Here is a 17788-nt window from a genome sequence, read left to right as displayed (position 1 = left end):
GTACTGGCCCCTTTGGCAAGTATCACAGCTTGTAAACACTTTTTGTAGCCAGCCAAGAGTCTTTCAATTCTTGTTTGAGGTATCTTTGCCCATTCTTCCTTAAAAAAAAAGTCTTCCAGTTCTTTGAGATTTCTGGGCTGTCTGTCACACACTGCTCTTTTAAGGTCTATCCATAGATTTTCAATTATGCTGAGGTCAGGAGATTGTGAAGGCCTTGGCAAAACCTTCAGTTTACGCCTCTTGATGTAATCCCCCATGGATTTCGAGGTGTGTTTAGGATCATTATCCATTTGTAGAAGCCATCCTCTCTTTAACTTCAGCTTTTTCACAGATAGCATTAAGTTAGCATCCAAAATTTGCTGAAATTTTATTTAATCCATTTTTCCTTCTACTCGTGAGATGTTCTCTGTGCCACTGGCTGCAATACAACCCCAAAGCATGATTGATCCACCCCCATGCTTAACAGTTGGACAGAGGTTCTTTTCATTAAATTCTGTTCCCCTTCTTCTCCAAACGTACCTTTGCTCATTTCGGGCCAAAAAGTTCAATTTTAACCTCATCGGTCCACAGAACTTGTTTCCAAAATGCATCAGGCTTGTCTATAAGTTCAAACACTGATTTTTGTGGTGAGGACGTAGAAGAGGTTTTCTTCTGATGACTCTTCCATGAAGACCATATTTGTACAAGTATCTCTTTATAGTGGAATAGTGTACCACAACTCCAGTGTCTGCCAGATCTTTCTGGAGGGATTGTGCAGTCAAACGTGGGTTTTGAATAGTTTTTGAGCTGTTCTGTCTGATATTTTTCTTCATCTTCCAGATCTTCCTTTAACTTCCACTGTTCCTGATGACTGCCATTTCTTAATTACATTCCGAACAGAGGATATTGATATCTGAAAACGTTTTGCTATCTCCTTATAGCCTTCTCCAGCTTTGTGAGCGTCAACTATTTTCAGTTTCAGATTTCTAGACAACTGCTTAGAAGAACCCATGGTGCTGATTGTTGGGGCAAGGTCAGATGAGTCTGGGCATTTAAAACCTTTGAGATTGACATCACCTGGTCTTCCCAGATGATGATTGAGAACAATCCATGACACTGGCAGGTCTCAGCTTTGCAAAGGGGGCAGTGCATGCTATAAATTCTGGAGGGTGCCCAAACTTTTGCAGACGACATTTTTTTGTTTTCTGTTATTTTGAAAGTGTAAATGATGGAAATAAAATCTAACTTTTGTTGACATATTATAAGAATGTCTAATCTGTAATTTGATGCCTTTTGGAGATTTTTCCATCTTTCCTTGGCTTCTTGATGCACATTAATACACATTTTTACCTGGGGTGCCCAAACTTTTGATCCCCACTGTATATGTACTTACTAATCCCCCTTGTGCCTTCTTTGTTTTGGCCATCCACTGAACTGATAGAGTATACTCACTTTAACTGCATATTGCTCCTTAGGCTCTACCGTGTATGCAAGCAAGGAGGAATTGTGAGAAAATGTGAGCTCTGTTAGGCCTTGTTCACATCTGCATCAGAGCTCTGTGCACAGAATCCATTGAAATAGCTGGACTAAAGCTAAGATAAAAATGTGGCAGATTGTTTTTTTTTCTGATTTAGGGACATGTATGATCCGCATGGTATTTTACACAGCGGATCCGCCGGTGACCCGACCCACAATGTGCCTCCAGCTATGACCAAAAGCTTCGCCCCCACCAAAAGCAGCCGCGATGTCTGAGTACACTGCGCGTGCAGGCGGCGACTCGCAGGCCCATGTGTGTGGCTGCTGGGAGTGGTGGATTGCCGCTGCGAGCAGGCTGGGGGCAGAGCTTTTGGTCACAGCTGGAGGCACACTATGGGTAGGGTCACCGGTTGATCCAGAGCATAAAATAGGCTGTGGATCCGTTACACGTGACCCTACCCTAAATCTTGCAAAACAATGGGCACAAGACAGAAAACCAGATGGACCCAATACAAGTCAAACGGATATGTTGGGATCCGTTGGTGTCTGTTGTGCATCCCGAACGGAGCTCCGACGCAGATGTGAACTGAGCCTTAGGGTCTATTCACACGGCAGAATTTCCACCTCAAATTAAAGCCCATAGACTTCTATGGGATTCCGCACTCCCATTCACACTTCTGAATTTCCGCTTGCGGAATTCCGCAAGCGGAAATTCAGAAGTGTGAATGGGAGTGCGAAATCCCATAGAAGTCTATGGGCTGTAATTTGAGGCGGAGTTCCGCAAGCGTAAATTCTGCCGTGTGAATAGACCCTCACATGGCTACAGTTCAGAGAGGAAACCAGATCTATGGGGGAGAAGAATCGTACAGTATCCAAAAACACCAGCACATTTGTTCTCCTTTACATATATGCATGTTGCTTCCTTAGACAACCCCTTTAACCTTCCTTTTAATATGCTCCTTATGCATTTTACTGATCCCATGATACTACATAGGACAATAGTACATTCCTTTCACATGTTTGTTTTTATTGCATGTGTCTCTTATTACAGCCTACTTGGCTAGAGACATATAAACCCCAGAGGTGGTCTAAAGGGTGGGGTCAGTATAACTCCTATTATTGAAAATGGTTTCTCGATTATCATTACCAGAACAGGCTTTTATAAGATGTTTTCTTTGAGGTGCTCTGCTTTTGCCTTTATTCACATATATCACCCCAACAGCACATATTTCTCTTATACTGTTGTGGTGTGCCACGTGGGTGCGATGTGAGGTGGATGGGGTAGATGTTGTAGCCCAGGGGCAGATGGTATTAACTCCTACATTTTCGTGATGCCAGAGCGTGGTTTGCCTATATAACTACCCAAAGGTAGCACCGCTAGTCCTAGTTAGGCAGGGAAAATAAGAGTCCAAGGCCTGGTCAGGGTTAACGGTAGCTTTACTGAGGTAGACAGATGGTAACAGTCTTTACAGCTAGGCCAGAATCCCAGAGAGGTGACCAGTAACACAGGGGACCTCACAGCTTGCTGGGACCTGCAGTGACTTTGACAGACTCTAGGACAGCCACGCTGACTATAATAGACTTGACAGAAGGTAATGACAGCGGACAGAGATGACTTGACTTACTGACTTGTGGCTGTAGGTTAGGCTTGAGGCCTCCAGATGTGCTGGACACTGGCTCTGAGACGTCTGGACTGAACTTGACCTCAGCAGAGAAGAATCACAAGAGAGGGATTGTAGTAACCCCCCCCCCTCTTATAAAGGGGGGCTGAGCAAGGAGCCCATAAGTCAAGCTGCAGGTCACCTGGTTAGCTGGTGCTCTCTGGGTAACAAACATGTGACTTGAACATGTGACAACATTATCATTTGACTAACTCAAAGGTCCTCAAAGGTCGTTAATACATAATACATATAACACTATGGGGGAGACGCTGCAGGAAGGCCCCTAGGACACAGAGGGACTCAACCTGACAGGGACTAAGTACTGTACGGCACTATATCCAGTACTGGGATATCACACTGTAATAATGTTTTCTACCATGCCTGTATGTCCTCCTGCGTACAGTCATAAAACTCTCATGCGTCATATTGTAATTAGGGTAACTAGTCATTGGGTTATGTGGCATCCCGGGAATGGCCGAAATCACCACTCTGCTCTTTGTTTTCTTGCGCAGACCTCTTCAGTGAGAAGAGTGGGGACATTGCCCGTGCCAAGGCTGTCAATTACGTCTGAGTTGGCATGATTGAGGAATAAATAGGCATGATTACAGCCCTGGGCACGGTGACTACTTCTGGATGGCACATGCTCCAAAGACTAGTTACCCCTAATTAGCATATAGCCATGAAGAGTTTAAAACTGTTTTTCGTCACGATGGAGGACGGGCTTGAGGATATATGGGCATTGCAGGAAACATTGTAAGACGTGCAACATGTTGCTGGTCGTTATATAGATCGGCAAGGTTTTTAAAGGGGTACTCCACTGCTCAGCGTTCTGAACATTTTGTTCCAAATGCTGGGTGTAGGCTGTGGGGGGTCGTGACGTCACAGTCATGCATTTCGTGACATTACACCACGCCCCCTCAATGCAAGTCTATGGGAGGGGGCGTGGTAACGCCCCCTCCCATAGACTTGCATTAAGGGGGCGTAGCGTGACGTCACGACCCCCGTAGCCCACACCCACACCCCTTTAAGTCCCACACACACAGCATATGAGTTCAGGAAAGTTAGACTAAATGAAGACACTATATAATTAGACTATGTTCGGCCAATTGAAGTCTATGGGCCCCATGGCAATATTTCAGGCTGCATGTCGGTATCCCTTTATGACAGGATGTTAAAGGGATACTCCGGTGGAAAACATTTATTTTTTAATCAACTGGTGCCAGAAAGTTAAACAGATTTGTAAATTACTTCTATTAAAAAATCTTTATCCTTCCAGTACTTATTAGCAGCTGTATATTACAGAGAAAGTTCTTTTGTTTTGGGATTTCTTTTTTTTTCTGTCCACAGTGCTCTCTGCTGAACCTCTGTCTGTATCAGGAACTGTCCAGAGCAGGATAGGTTTGCTATGGGGATTTGCTCCTGTTCTGAACAGTTCCTGATACGGACAGAGGTGTCAGGAGAGCACTGTGGACAGAAAAAATAAATCCAAAAACAAAAGACCTTTCCCTGTAATATATAGCTGATAATAAGTACTGGAAGGATAACTATTTTTTTATAGAAGTAATCTACAAATCTGTTTCACTTTCTGGCACCAGTTGATTGAAAAAAAATGTTTCCACCGGAGTACCCCTTTAACGTAAAGCCCAACAAACCTCTAAAAAAAATAATGTAATAATTTAAATACGGTAAGTAATTGAAAAAAAAAAAAGATAGCGTGTTAAAGCACATTACCTTGCATGTTATATTCTTGGTTATCAAATGATATTTCTCCTTATAACTGAAGATAACATGGACTTTTTCATGAATTGTGCCGCATATATCTGGCCCTTAAAACAAAGAAGTTGAGGTCTATTTATTTTAAATACAATAAATTCAATTTCCTCCTGGCATGCTTGTGCAGCTCTCATTAACCTCTATGGGAGTTATGTAAACTGCGTTAAACAGACTGTTTAGATGGTTTTGGATTCCTGACCACCCCCAGCAGCCACAGCCAGGCTGGAGAAGACCAGAGATCCCTAAACCTTGACACAACTTGCATAGCAGACTCGAGAGGGAGATTTATCAAAACCTGTGCAATGGAAAAGTTGACCAGATGCCCATAGCAACCAATCAGATCGCTTCTTTAATATTCAAAAAGGCCTCTAAAAAATGAAAGAAGCGATCTGATTGGTTGCTATGGGTAACTGGTCAACTTTTCCTCTGCACAGGTTTTGATAATCTCCCCAAATGTTCTTGCACGTGTGTTGGCCCCCTTAAAGGGGTATTCCTTGAATCAATAAAAACAGGCATTTTTCTTTCAAAGACAGCGCCCTTCTTGTCTCCACTTTGGGTGTGGTATTACAACTTGGCTCTATTTACTTCAATGGAACTGAGCAGCAGAACCACACCCATACTGGAGACAAACAGCAAGAGGGCTTTGAAAGAAAAAAGGCCTGTTTTTTTTTTATCCCTGGAATACCCCTTTAACCTCTGCTACAGCTATAGTTACACCCATGGCTTTAATTAAACTATAAGTCTTCCTGACTCCTGCTTCAGGGTCGCCTCTATTAACCAGGGCCTCACTGTATGCAATCCCCCTTTAAAGGAGTACTGTGGAGCTAAACAATTTATCCCCAATTTAAAAGATAGGGGAAAAGTGTCTGAATAGTGGGGGGGTCCCACTGCTGGGACCCACAGAGAACTCTTGCCCGGCACCCCACTTTCCTTGTGATGCATGAAAGGAGACCACCGGGTGAAGCGGTGGTCAACACGCTCCCTCCTTGTATCTCTATGGGAGAGGCGGAGATACCGGAACGCTGTATCTCCGGCTATCCCATAAAAGGGGGTGTCAGCCTTCGCTTCATGCGTGGCTCGACACCACTCCATTCATGAGGAGAGCCGAAGTGCAGGAGAAAATGGGGGTCCCAGAGGTCGGACCCCCAAACACCCCCCCCCCCCCCCGCATTTACACGCTTTGGGTAAAGGATACATTTCTTATCACAACAGTACTACTTTAAACTTCTGTACCAGGAGCTCTCGACACTCATGAGTAGATACACTCCTCAGTGGCATACATAGAAAAAAGGGGGCCCCATAACAAATATCGAAATGGGCCTCCTACTATGGCACCTGATTTTGCTGCCCAGGACAGAAAGGTTTATTTCTCTTTTTCTTTTCACGACCCATTGGTCAATACCCTGCTCATTTATTTGCTGACAATAAATTTCCCTGGAGAGAGGAGTTGTTCACAGTTTGTAAGGCTATTTTCACACAACCGTTGTCACATGGAGTGTGACAGCCATCAGGGATCCCGGGAAGAATAGAGGGGGGGAAAATACTGCAAGCCCCATCTTTTTCTCTCGCTACAAAACAATGGCCACCCAACGGACCCCATTGGCTATAATGGGGTTCATCGGGACCCACTGTTGCCTGTTGTGCCCTGTCCAGATAAAAAGGGAAAAAAAAGAGAACTTATTGGCCGTTCTGGACAGGGCACAAAGGCAGTGTGAAAGTAGACTTACAAGCAGAAAATAATTGGCCAACCAGGATAGGGCCCTTTCCTTTCCAAGGGCCCCATAGCAGCCGCATGGTCTGCCACTACGGAATGTACGCCCTTTGTCACTGTTCTACCCACAGGTCATTGCCCATCACATGCTTCACCTGCTCCAAAAGCCTCCCGATCAGGTGTTTTTTCAGAATTGCAGCAGCATGGTGCACAAGGCTGGAATTCCCAGGCACCATGTTGCTGCCATACATTCTGTAGATGACATACCAAACATGATGCAATAAACAGACTCTGAATTTATCTGCTCTTGGTTGATGTCTGCAGGGTATATCTTTACATAGCCTCCTCCACAGTCAATGGCTTGTTCGTGTTTAACAGTGAACTGTATAACTAATGTCTGGTTCTCATTGCTGATTGGCTCAAACCGCGCAGACAGTGCGTAATTCTTCCAGTCTTGAGTAGTCTGTATTCCTGAAGTAATAGAAGCAAGAATGAACATGTGGAATACCTAAAGAGCCTAGTCTTTAGCGCTTACAAGAGTAAAAAAAATATAAGATTTTAGGGATAGAAGGCCTGTTCATATGTCCCAGTTTTCCTAAACCACAGATGTACAATCCCAGCTCCCACAATAATAACTATGTTATTATCTGTCAACAATCCAAAATCAAACACAGATGCTCAACCCATATCTCTATACAGTCTAAAATAAACATGCAAAGGGGCAGGGGTTGCTTTCAGGGTGTTGGCTCAAATGCTAGTTCCATATAGAGACAAATATAAAATCCTCAGCGTAACAGTCTAAAATCCATAGTCTCGTTTAGAAAAAGCATAATATTCAAGAAGTCAGGAAAACTAGTGTATATTCCTGACCTATTTGATACGGTACACCTGTATTTTATGCTTTTTTCTAAATATATACCATTGATTTTAAAGGGGTTATCCAGGAAAAAAACTTTATTTATATCAACTGGCTCCAGAAAGTTAAACAGATTTGTAAATTACTTCTATTAAAAAATCTTCATCCTTTCAGTACTTATGAGCTGCTGAAGTTGAGTTGTTCTTTTCTGTCTAAGTGCTCTCTGATGACACGTGTCTCGGGAACCGCCCAGTTTGGAAGCAAATCCCGATAGCAAACCTCTTCAACTCTGTGCAGTTCCCGAGACAAGCAGAGATGTCAGCAGAGAGACTGTTGCCAGACAGGAAACAACAACTCAACTTCAGCAGCTGATAATTATTGAAAGGATTAAGATTTTACAAATCTGTTTAACTTTCTGGAGCCAGTTGATATAAAAAAAGTTTTTTCCTGGAATACCCCTTTAAGGTATTACGCTGAGGACTTTTCTGTTTATCTTTAAACAGGTTTCATTTCAAATACATAGTCTATTAGATAGGAAAGCAGTTTAGTAGTAACAATCAGAGGATAACCAATTGATCGCTGCAGTCATTTAGCACAGCCCGAAACTGTAGTATGTTTTTTTTTAAGGTATTGGGGGTGATTACTAAGAGAGGAGTGTTGTTTTCTCTGTGGTTTTTATCCCGACAGGGATTTTTCCACGGTATTTTGGTGCTTTTTCAAAGGTTTTGCTCTTTTTAAAGCTGTTGGGTTTTCCAGAGCTCAAATTTATCACAATTTATGTGTCAGAAAATTTGTTAGTATTTTTGGAAACTGTTGTTGGCCACGCCCCTTTTTCAGATTCCAAGAAAACTGTTTTCATTTTTTGGTCACAAAATCTGGTGCACGCAACATGCGACACACTTTGTGCGCAAAACCCATAAAAAGGGTCAGGATCACATTAATAAAAAAGACAATTTTTTCCCAACTATGACCCTTCTACTGTTGTCAAACTATAACTCCCATCATGCCCAAAACCAACTTAGCGATAGCGGATAGGTAGCTAACCGCGGGGGGGTCCGACCTCTGGGATCCTTCGTGATCTCCAGAATGGGACCTCTCAGTGAGGAGCGCTTGCAGTAGACGGCATGCGCTTTATTCTTTTCTATGGAAGTGCCGAAGAGACCCAAATACAGCACTCGGGCATCATCGGCGCTCCCATAGAAATTAATGGAGCAGGTGCGTTGTTGTATGCTCCACAGGAAGTTCTTTTCGAATTTTTTTCCAGTCTAACCACAGTGCTCTCTGCTGACACCTCTGTTAATGTTAGGAACTGTCCAGAGTAGGAGCAAATACCCATAGTAAACCTCTCCTGCTCTGGACAGTTTCTGACATGGACAGAGGTGTCAGCAGAGAGCACTGTGGTCAGACAGAAAAGAAATGAAAAAAGAAATACCTGTATTTTTCGCCATATAAGACGCTCCGGCATATAAGAAGCACCCAATTTTAAAGGGTGAAAATCTAGAAAAAAAAAAAGATTCTGAACCTTCAACCTGCGGACCTCCAGATGTTGCAAAACTACAACTCCCAGCAAGCCAGGAGTTGTAGTCTTGCAACATCTGGAGGTCCGCAGGTTGAAGACCCCTGGAGGAGATAATACTCACGTGTCCCCGCCGCTCCGGACCAGTCACCGCTCGTCACCGCTGCCCTGGCTGTCGCCCTCCATCGCTGTCGCCGCGTGTCCGGGGTGACCCCGTCGCTCCGGAACGTCTCTGCTGCCCGGTATCCTCGCTCTCCGTCGCGCTGATGATGACGAAGGAGAGCGCCGGCCATGCAGGGGATCCCGGCACGGAGCAGACACCGAGGAGGCAGGTAAGGTCCCTCCCGGTGTCCTGTAAGCTGTTCGGGACATTGCGATTTCACCGCGGCGGTCCCGAACAGCCCGACTGAGCAGCCGGGTTAGTGTCACTTTCGCTTCAGACGCGGCGGTCAGCTTTGATCGCCGCGTCTGAAGGGTTAATACAGGGCATCACAGCGATCGGTGATGTCCTGTATTATCCGCGGGTCCCGGCCGTTGATGGCCGCAGGGACCGCAGCGATAGGACAGGTTTTAATGTGTATTTGCCGTATAAGACGCACCAACTCCCCCCCCCCAGTTTTGAGGAAGAAAAAGCGCATCTTATATGGCAAAAAATACGGTACAACTTCCTCTGGAGCATACAGCAGCTGGTAAAAACTGGAAGGATTAAGATTTTTAAATAGAAGTAATTTACAAATATGTTTAACTTTCTGGTACCAGTTGATTTAAAAAAAAAAAAAAAAGAACTTTCTCTGGAGAATACAACAGCTGATAAGTACTGGAAGGATTAAGAAGTAATTTACAAATCTGTTTAACTTTCTGGCGCAAGTTGATTTTATTTTATTTTTTTCCACCGGAGTACCCCTTTAAGCTTTGTATTCTCTTCCATAAAGCTATTCTGTAATTGGCAATGCTGTAAAGCATGTACCGTATATACTCGAGTATAAGCCGAGTTTTTCAGCACGATTTTTCGTGCTGAAAACACCCCCCTCGGCTTATACTCGAGTGAACTCCCCCACCCGCAGTGGTCTTCAACCTGCGGACTTCCAGAGGTTTCAAAACTACAACTCCCAGCAAGCCAGGGCAGCCATCGGCTGTCCGGGCTTGCTGGGAGTTGTAGTTTTGAAACCTCTGGAGGTCCGCAGGTTGAAGACCACTGAGGGCGAATGATGAGAAGAGGATGATGAAGGGGGGGGGGGGGGTGTGGGGATGATGAAGGGGGGTGGGGATGATGAAGGGGGGGGTGTGGGATGATTACAAGGGGATGATGAAGGGGGGATGTGTGGGATGATAAGGGGATGTGTGGGATGATGACAAGGGGATGATGAAGGGGGGATGTGTGGGATGATGACAAGGGGATGATGAAGGGGGGATGTGTGGGATAAGGGGATGTGTGGGATGATGACAAGGGGATGATGAAGGGGGGATGTGTGGGATAAGGGGATGTGTGGGATGATGACAAGGGGTTGATGAAGGGGGGATGTGTGGGATGATGACAAGGGGATGATGAAGGGGGGATGTGTGGGATGATAAGGGGATGTGTGGGATGATGACAAGGGGATGATGAAGGGGGGATGTGTGGGATGATAAGGGGATGTGTGGGATGATGACAAGGGGATGATGAAGGGGGGATGTGTGGGATGATGACAAGGGGATGATGAGGATGTTAATGACGGGTCTGGATGATGACAGGGGGGGATGAGGTATTTCCCACCCTAGGCTTATACTCGAGTCAATAACTTTTCCTGGGATTTTGGGTTGAAATTAGGGGTCTCGGCTTATACTCGGGTCGGCTTATACTCGAGTATATACGGTAATGATTTTTTCTTATGGATTCTGACCGGATCTATGAGGAAAACTCTAGGGGTGCCTCCATATACAATCGATGGTACACAGGAGGTACAGTATGAGAACATAGATTTCTAAAAGGGCCATATATGGAATTTGTTTCCCTTATATTTTTATTGGTACTGATTTCAGAACCCACATGACACATGGCCCACACATTTCTATAGGTGATGTATTTGGGATCCATGACACACTTGTCCCTGTGCATTAGGACAAAGTGTTACGAACTTCCCTACCAACAACATAAGAAGGCAGACCACTAAGGACAAAAAGTCTGAGGAAACTGTTTTTACCATTTTAAAGTGAAAGCTGAACCTTTGTTTATGAAGATTAATTTAAAAAAACACAAAAGTAAGTTTACAAAAAAAATTAAAAAAAATAAAAGGACTTAATGGGGTATTCCAGGAAAAAATGTATTTATATATATATCAACTGGCTCCAGAAAGTTAAACAGATTTATAAATTACTTCTATTAAAAAATCTTAATCCTTTCAGTACTTATGAGCTTCTGAAGTTAAGGTTGTTCTTTTCTGTCTAAATCCTCTCTGATGACACCTGTCTCTGGAAAACGCCCAGTTTAGAAGAGGTTTGCTATGGGGATTTGCTTCTAAACTGGGCATTTCCAGAGACAGGTGTCATCAGAGAGGATTTAGACAGAAAAGAACAACTTTAACTTCAGAAGCTCATAAGTACTGAAATGATTAAGATTTTTTAATAGAAGTAATTTACAAATCTGTTTAACTTTCTGGAGCCAGTTGATATATAAAAAATTTTTTTTCCTGGAATACCCCTTTAAATAACCATCCTAGACCACGCATAGCCATTACAAAGTAAAGTTTAGTTTCTTACCTTTATCTTTCTCTGGATCACCGAAGAATTTCCCAGCTGTCAGCTGCCATTTCCCATAATCAGATTTATTCTTGGATTCAACCCATCGTTTCTGCCATTCATCTAAAGACAACATACAGACAGAAAATAGATCTTTAGAAGATTATCTGTTACAGTAATTACATACATCAAGCCAGATTTGTTAATTACTTCTATTTAAAAAATGTCATCCTTCCAGTACTTATCAGCTACTACAGAGGACATTGTGTATTTTTTTCTGTTTGACCACAGTGCTCTCTGCTGACACCTCTGTCCATGTCAGGAACTGTCCAGAGCAGGAGAGGTTTGCTATGGGGATTTGCTTCTGCTCTGGACAGTTCCTGACATGGACAGAGGTGTCAGCAGAGAGCACTGTGGTCAGACAGAAAAAACTATACAACTTTCTGTGGAGCATACAGCAGATGATAAGTACTGGAAGGATTACGTTTTTTTAAATAGAAGTAATTTACATATCTGTATAACTTAAAAAAATATTTTTAAAAAAAATCTGCTGTAGTACCCTTTTAATGTAGGTTTCTCAGCAGCTCAAAAATATATATAAAAATAAGAAAATAAAATAGGAAAATTGTATTTATTTGAAGAGCTGTTACTGCTTGAAGTTACAGACCTAAACATGAGGTGTTTATCACAATTTTTATAAAATTTTTTGTTTTTTAAAATGGCGCTTGGTGAATGGGCATGGCTAAGCGGAAATGGGGCATGGTTTCAGATGAAGGGGTTGTGGCCATCCACTCCCGCTAGATTTACGGCACTTTACTCTTACAAACAAGCCTAAACTTCTAAGGAAGGCGTGAAATGGCGGCTGTTGGGGTCTAAGAGGAGGCAGGAGAACGATGGGTGAGAAACTTTTATAACAGTTCATACTACAGTATTGACCTGCTATGCATGATAGGTTACCATACTTATTAGAGCAGCACTTTATATAGCTGACCAGCAGTATAGGAGTATGTCATCTATATATGGCACACTTGTGAATGTTGTTTTGGATTTATTTATATTCATATGATGATATGTGAGTCTAAACCTGTCCTTTTCGGCGGAATTTCTGTGTGCTCCAAACACAGAATTCAGCCAAAGTTCAAAGCCCCCTTGAGTTTTGCCAAGAAAGGTCTTATATTTTTTGCAGAATCTGCACAGTAAAATTTCTGCTGTGTAAATGAGACAGCGGAATGCCTATTCAATTCAAAGTAAGTAAATGTTGCAGAATTTCTAAGCAGAATTTTCTGGTGGAATTCAGCAAGGAAATTCTGCCATGTGAACAAAACTTTAGCGTTCTGATTTTTCCTTAAAGGGGTTCTCCACCATAAGGTGACTTTAGTATGTACTTGGCAGACAGTAATGGACATGCTTAGGAAGGATCTGCACTTGTCTTGGGGCTAAATGGCTATGTTGTGAGATTACCATAACACTGTGGCTAGCTTTTTGTGAACTGGTATTTCCTGTTTGACGTTGCTTTTTTTTTTACTACAAATCCCACAATTCCATTTTCCTCCCTCCGACATTTCAGCCACCCCACCCATTGAAACATAAATGAGCTGCATCCATTCAAAGACCTGTGGTTTTCAATCAGGGTGCCTACAGCTGTTGCATTAGTTGCAGATTGATCTCTCTCCCACCAAGCGATCCCTCCACCCATTGAAGCAGACAGGCTCCCTGTCATCAGCTGACTAGGGAGTCAGGTCTCGGCTACATTGCAACCTGGGAAAAATCTGAGACAACAGTCATTTTGTATGCTGATAAAAATAAATATTGGGGTGAAAATCACAGAAGAATTGTGAGAAAACCGTCACAACCGTCACCGTACAGACACTATATTATGAACTACACTAACTTCACAGCCCCTGTAGCATAGTCAAATAAAAAAATTCCTGGAATACCCCTTTAATGATTGCCTTGATGAAAATCTACAATCAGACAATAAAAATAGTTTAAAGACAAAGATCTAATTTTATTTAGCAACAAATATATAGGTATATATGTGTGGTATTAGGTGTGATGCAGGGTAGATGGAATTACCCTAGGGGCAGATGGAATTAACCCCTTGTATTCGTGACACCAGGGCGTGGTTTATCCTCAATACCACTCGAAGGTATACCGCTGGATCCTGGGCTAGGCACAGGGGCAATAATGACTCTGACGCCAAGTTACGGACAATGGTAGCTTTACTGAGACACAGATTGTACAGAGTATACAGTGTAGCCGGGCCCACAGAGGTGACCAGTGACTTCAGAGACCTTAAGGGCTTGCTGGGACTTGCAGTGGTTTTGGACAATTTAGTGCAGGCCAATAGATGACAGTGACTGACTTGACTGGAGACAGACTAAGCTGTGACTTTATCTTGCTTGTAGACTTATATCTTGTGGCTGCAGACTTCACTTGGCCTCCTAGGACTCCAGACACAATCTTAGGCTCGACTGCACCTCAGCAAAGGCTCAGGAACTAAGAGAGAGAAGAGACTCCTCCCAGGGCTTTTATGGAGGAGACTCTGGTGGGGTCCCATTGGTCACCCTTAAGTCACCTGGTAACTGATACCTCCTGGGTAACAATCACATGACAACTGGTGATCACATGGGAACATTTCTTAAAGATACAACATTCTTATATACATAACATAGGGGATAATATACAATTACAGTAGAAGAGATGCAGGGGGGGGGGGGCAGGGGACACTGCAGGGAGGCTGACAGGGCAGCAAGGGTACGGGGTAACAACTCCCGTACTGGGCCACCACATAGGTATTATGTGTACCAGTCACTTTAAAAATTTTAGAAACATGGCAAAAAAGTTTTGATCGGTCAGGGTCTCAGTGTTGAGATCTTCACTGATCAGGAGAACAAGGCTCAGGAGCAGCTGGGGACTGAAGCAGGACACTGAAAGAACAACCCCACCCCACACCCGGCAGGATAACCCCTTTAAGGTATGAGTCAGTATCAAAGAAGAAAAAATAGGACATGTTACCTCCATCTTCAAATTGCTCTCGGAAATATATAATGGGTTCTGCAGACACTGCCATTACACAAGCTGCTAGGATCAAGCGCCAGTTCATTTTTATACAGAGATTGAAATCCGCTATAGGCAATTCTGGGAAGACACACAAAACTGACAATGAGTTTATCATCCTATTAACATACAGCCAAGAAACACTGACAACATATCTGGGCTCGGACAGGCATGGGCCCCATTTATTTCAATGGCCCAAGTGTAGTCAGCAAGTGACTACATTTTCAAGTGTATGCAAGTTTGGCTCGGACTGGAAAGCACAGCTTGCAGCACTTTTCAGTCCCAAACAAAACTCAGATACGTTGGGAAAATGACCAAAATGTAGTCACTAGCTGACAACACTTGGGCAATTAAAATGAATAGGGCCGGTGCCTGTCCAAGCATGGATACCTCGGCATATTAACAGTTTCCCAACATATCTGTGTCTAGGAGGAGGTTGACAGCTCCTGGATAAAGCAGTAGCGAAACGCGTCGGATGGTGAGGTGAAGGAGCCGGAATTGTCTTTCATCAGCCAATTTTGGGACTCATTTGCACCGGATTTTACTTGTATGTATTGTGCAGCCTCTGCATATAGTTAGAAGATGGTTTATTATTTATGCCTGGACATATTGATGTCTGATTGTTTGGGTTATTGATCATGTTTCATAAAATTTGACTTAATCTTATATAAGGTGTTATGTGTTCGGAATTCTTTTTGGCTTATATTATTTGGGATTTATATATGCATATAAGCTCTATTTATTACATTGAGGTATTTTCTGACCTATCTCTATTGGTATGTAAATATCTATATCTTCTGCTTCCCTATATACCACCATAGAGATAGACTATGTTCATATATGCGTCAGAAGCTCATATAAAGAACACAGTGCTATCCTTGCAATCAAAGCGAAAACATATTGGGGGAACTTGATGGATCCCAGTGTAACTCAGTGGATTCTGTCAGGTACCAGTGGTACCTGCCAAGACACACAATCCATACAGGTCTTAAAACAGGTATTATAATGACAGACCATAGTAGCATATCCATAGAATATGACATAAATTACTGTTCCACCTTAGAGTCCCAACATTTCAGGAAAACATGGGCCCCATGGTCCCAATGAACAGTAGAAGCTGAGAAGCTGAGCAGCCACATCACATGGGAGTTAAAGATTTGTAGCTATCTCCATTATAGCCTATGCTGGTAACAGAAACAGCTGAGAACAATGGAAAAATGCATAAGAAAATGCATTGAATTTATAGAAATAAAGGATTTTGCATTGCAAGAAATGATCTGACTGTACAATGATCACACACAAGTTCAGATAGGACTGACAATTGACAGTTTGTCAGGTGCCATCTTTGTTCATTGTGTGACAGATAAGGTACTGTATTTCGTAATTTTAGCTTTTCCGCTGAAACCAATATACTGTATGCTACAGCAAATCGACAATTCCAAAAAATGTCAAAGTTTGGATGTAAATTTGGTGCTGATTGACTTGCATTTAGTGTTCTTGGTTAAGGGATAGAAGAGAAGTTTTAGATTGCGGGGGGTCCGAGCGCTTATGCTCCCCGTGATCTCCTGGTTGGAGCCCGAAGCAGGGGCCGCCATGCCCCCTCCATATATATTTATGGGAGAGCCATTTGGCAATCTTCGGCTCTCTCATAAAGCTATGTAGAGGGGGCTTGGTGGCCCCTGCTTCGGGTGGGGGTCGTGACGCGCCGCTGTGAAGGAGAGGGCTCCAAGGAGAGGGCTTTGGAGCTATTAGGGGCTCCAAACAGCAGATCTTGGGGGCCCCAGTGCTCGGACCCCCCACGATCTAAAACTTATCCCCTATCCTTTGGATAGGGGATACATTTTCTTACATGATACTTTAAGGGGGGTCCCCCCCACCACTGCTCCTTTCCCATCTATTGGGGCTTTCTGGGATCTCTCGCAAAACCAAAAATCCCAGCTGTCTGTTCCTTCTCTAGAACAGTTTGGCCTCCTTCTTGGTGTCTACTACTTTGGTGTATAAGGCTAAGTTTCCACTTGGGTTTTTTTTCTGGCAGTTTTTGAGCCAAAGACAGAAGTGTATTCAAAAGGAATAGGACATATAAAGGAAGGACTTATACTTCTCCTCCCTTATGGATCCACTTCTGACTTTGGCTCAATAACTGCAGTGGCAGATATCCAAAAACTGCCAGAAAAAAAAAAAAGTGGAAACTTAGCCTTAGCCCCACAAATACAAACTACAAACAAAAAGTCACAAAAAGAGGAACCCTGACAATTTATACCAATTTACATCCAAGATCTATATTAGGAGGAGTTTTTTTTTATTGAGGATGGGACGTATCACATGAAACTGACATATGATTTGTAAGAAACTTTGAAAGCATATGGTGATATTAATTATAATATTCCTACAGTCCAGATTCATGGTGTACAGTGTTGTAGATTAATGCTAATTAATTTGCCCCTATGGGAATTTCTGTGGTTGTGTATTAAAGGGGTAGTCCAGTGTTGAAAAACTTATCCCCTATCCTAAGGATAGGGGATAAGTTTGAGATCGCTGGGGGTCCGACCGCTGGGGCCCCCTGCGATCTCTCTGTACGGGGCCAGGCTCTCCGGCCAGATAGCGGGTGTCGACCTCCGCACGAAACGGCGGCCAACATGCCCCCTCAATACATCTCTATGGCAGAGCCGGAGATTGCCGAAGGCAGCGCTTCGGCTCTGCCATAGAGTTGTATTGAGGGGGCGTGTCGGCCGCCGCTTCGTGCGGAGGTCGACACGCCCCCTTCCCGCGGGCTGTCGGGGCTCCGTACAGGAGATCGCGGGGGGCCCCAGCGGTCGAACCCCCCCGCGATCTGCAACTTATCCCCTATCCTTAGGATAGGGGATAAGTTGTTCACCACTGGATATCTCCTTTAAAACTATTGCTAGAAGACGTAGTCAGCAGTCTCATGTACACATACATTAGTATGACACACTGATTCTTTATGGCCTTCTAGGAGTTATTGACCCCTATAGCATCACTTTTGCACATCTAGTCGCCCTGTAGTCCCAGTCTTACATATC

General features: G+C 43.5%; 1 protein-coding gene across 3 annotated transcripts in view; it reads right to left on the bottom strand.

Annotated features, from left to right (window-relative positions):
- LOC130283074 (calreticulin-like) overlaps window positions 1-17788 on the bottom strand; it is a 43569-nt gene that overhangs the window by 12208 nt on the left and 13573 nt on the right. For all 3 annotated transcript variants that reach the window (XM_056532262.1, XM_056532261.1, XM_056532260.1), the window contains 4 exons: window positions 14706-14828; window positions 11709-11810; window positions 6868-7071; window positions 4848-4942 (listed from right to left, as the gene is read on the bottom strand). In XM_056532262.1, coding sequence (XP_056388237.1) covers window positions 4848-4942; window positions 6868-7071; window positions 11709-11810; window positions 14706-14793 — 489 coding nt within the window. In that variant the 5' untranslated portion in view covers window positions 14794-14828. The remainder of the gene's footprint in view (window positions 1-4847; window positions 4943-6867; window positions 7072-11708; window positions 11811-14705; window positions 14829-17788) is intronic.

Source organism: Hyla sarda, chromosome 7, assembly GCF_029499605.1.
Source record: "Hyla sarda isolate aHylSar1 chromosome 7, aHylSar1.hap1, whole genome shotgun sequence".
In the NCBI taxonomy this organism is placed as follows: domain Eukaryota; kingdom Metazoa; phylum Chordata; class Amphibia; order Anura; family Hylidae; genus Hyla; species Hyla sarda.
Note: the sequence above shows the minus strand (reverse complement) of the source record. Positions and strands in the feature narration are given on the sequence as shown.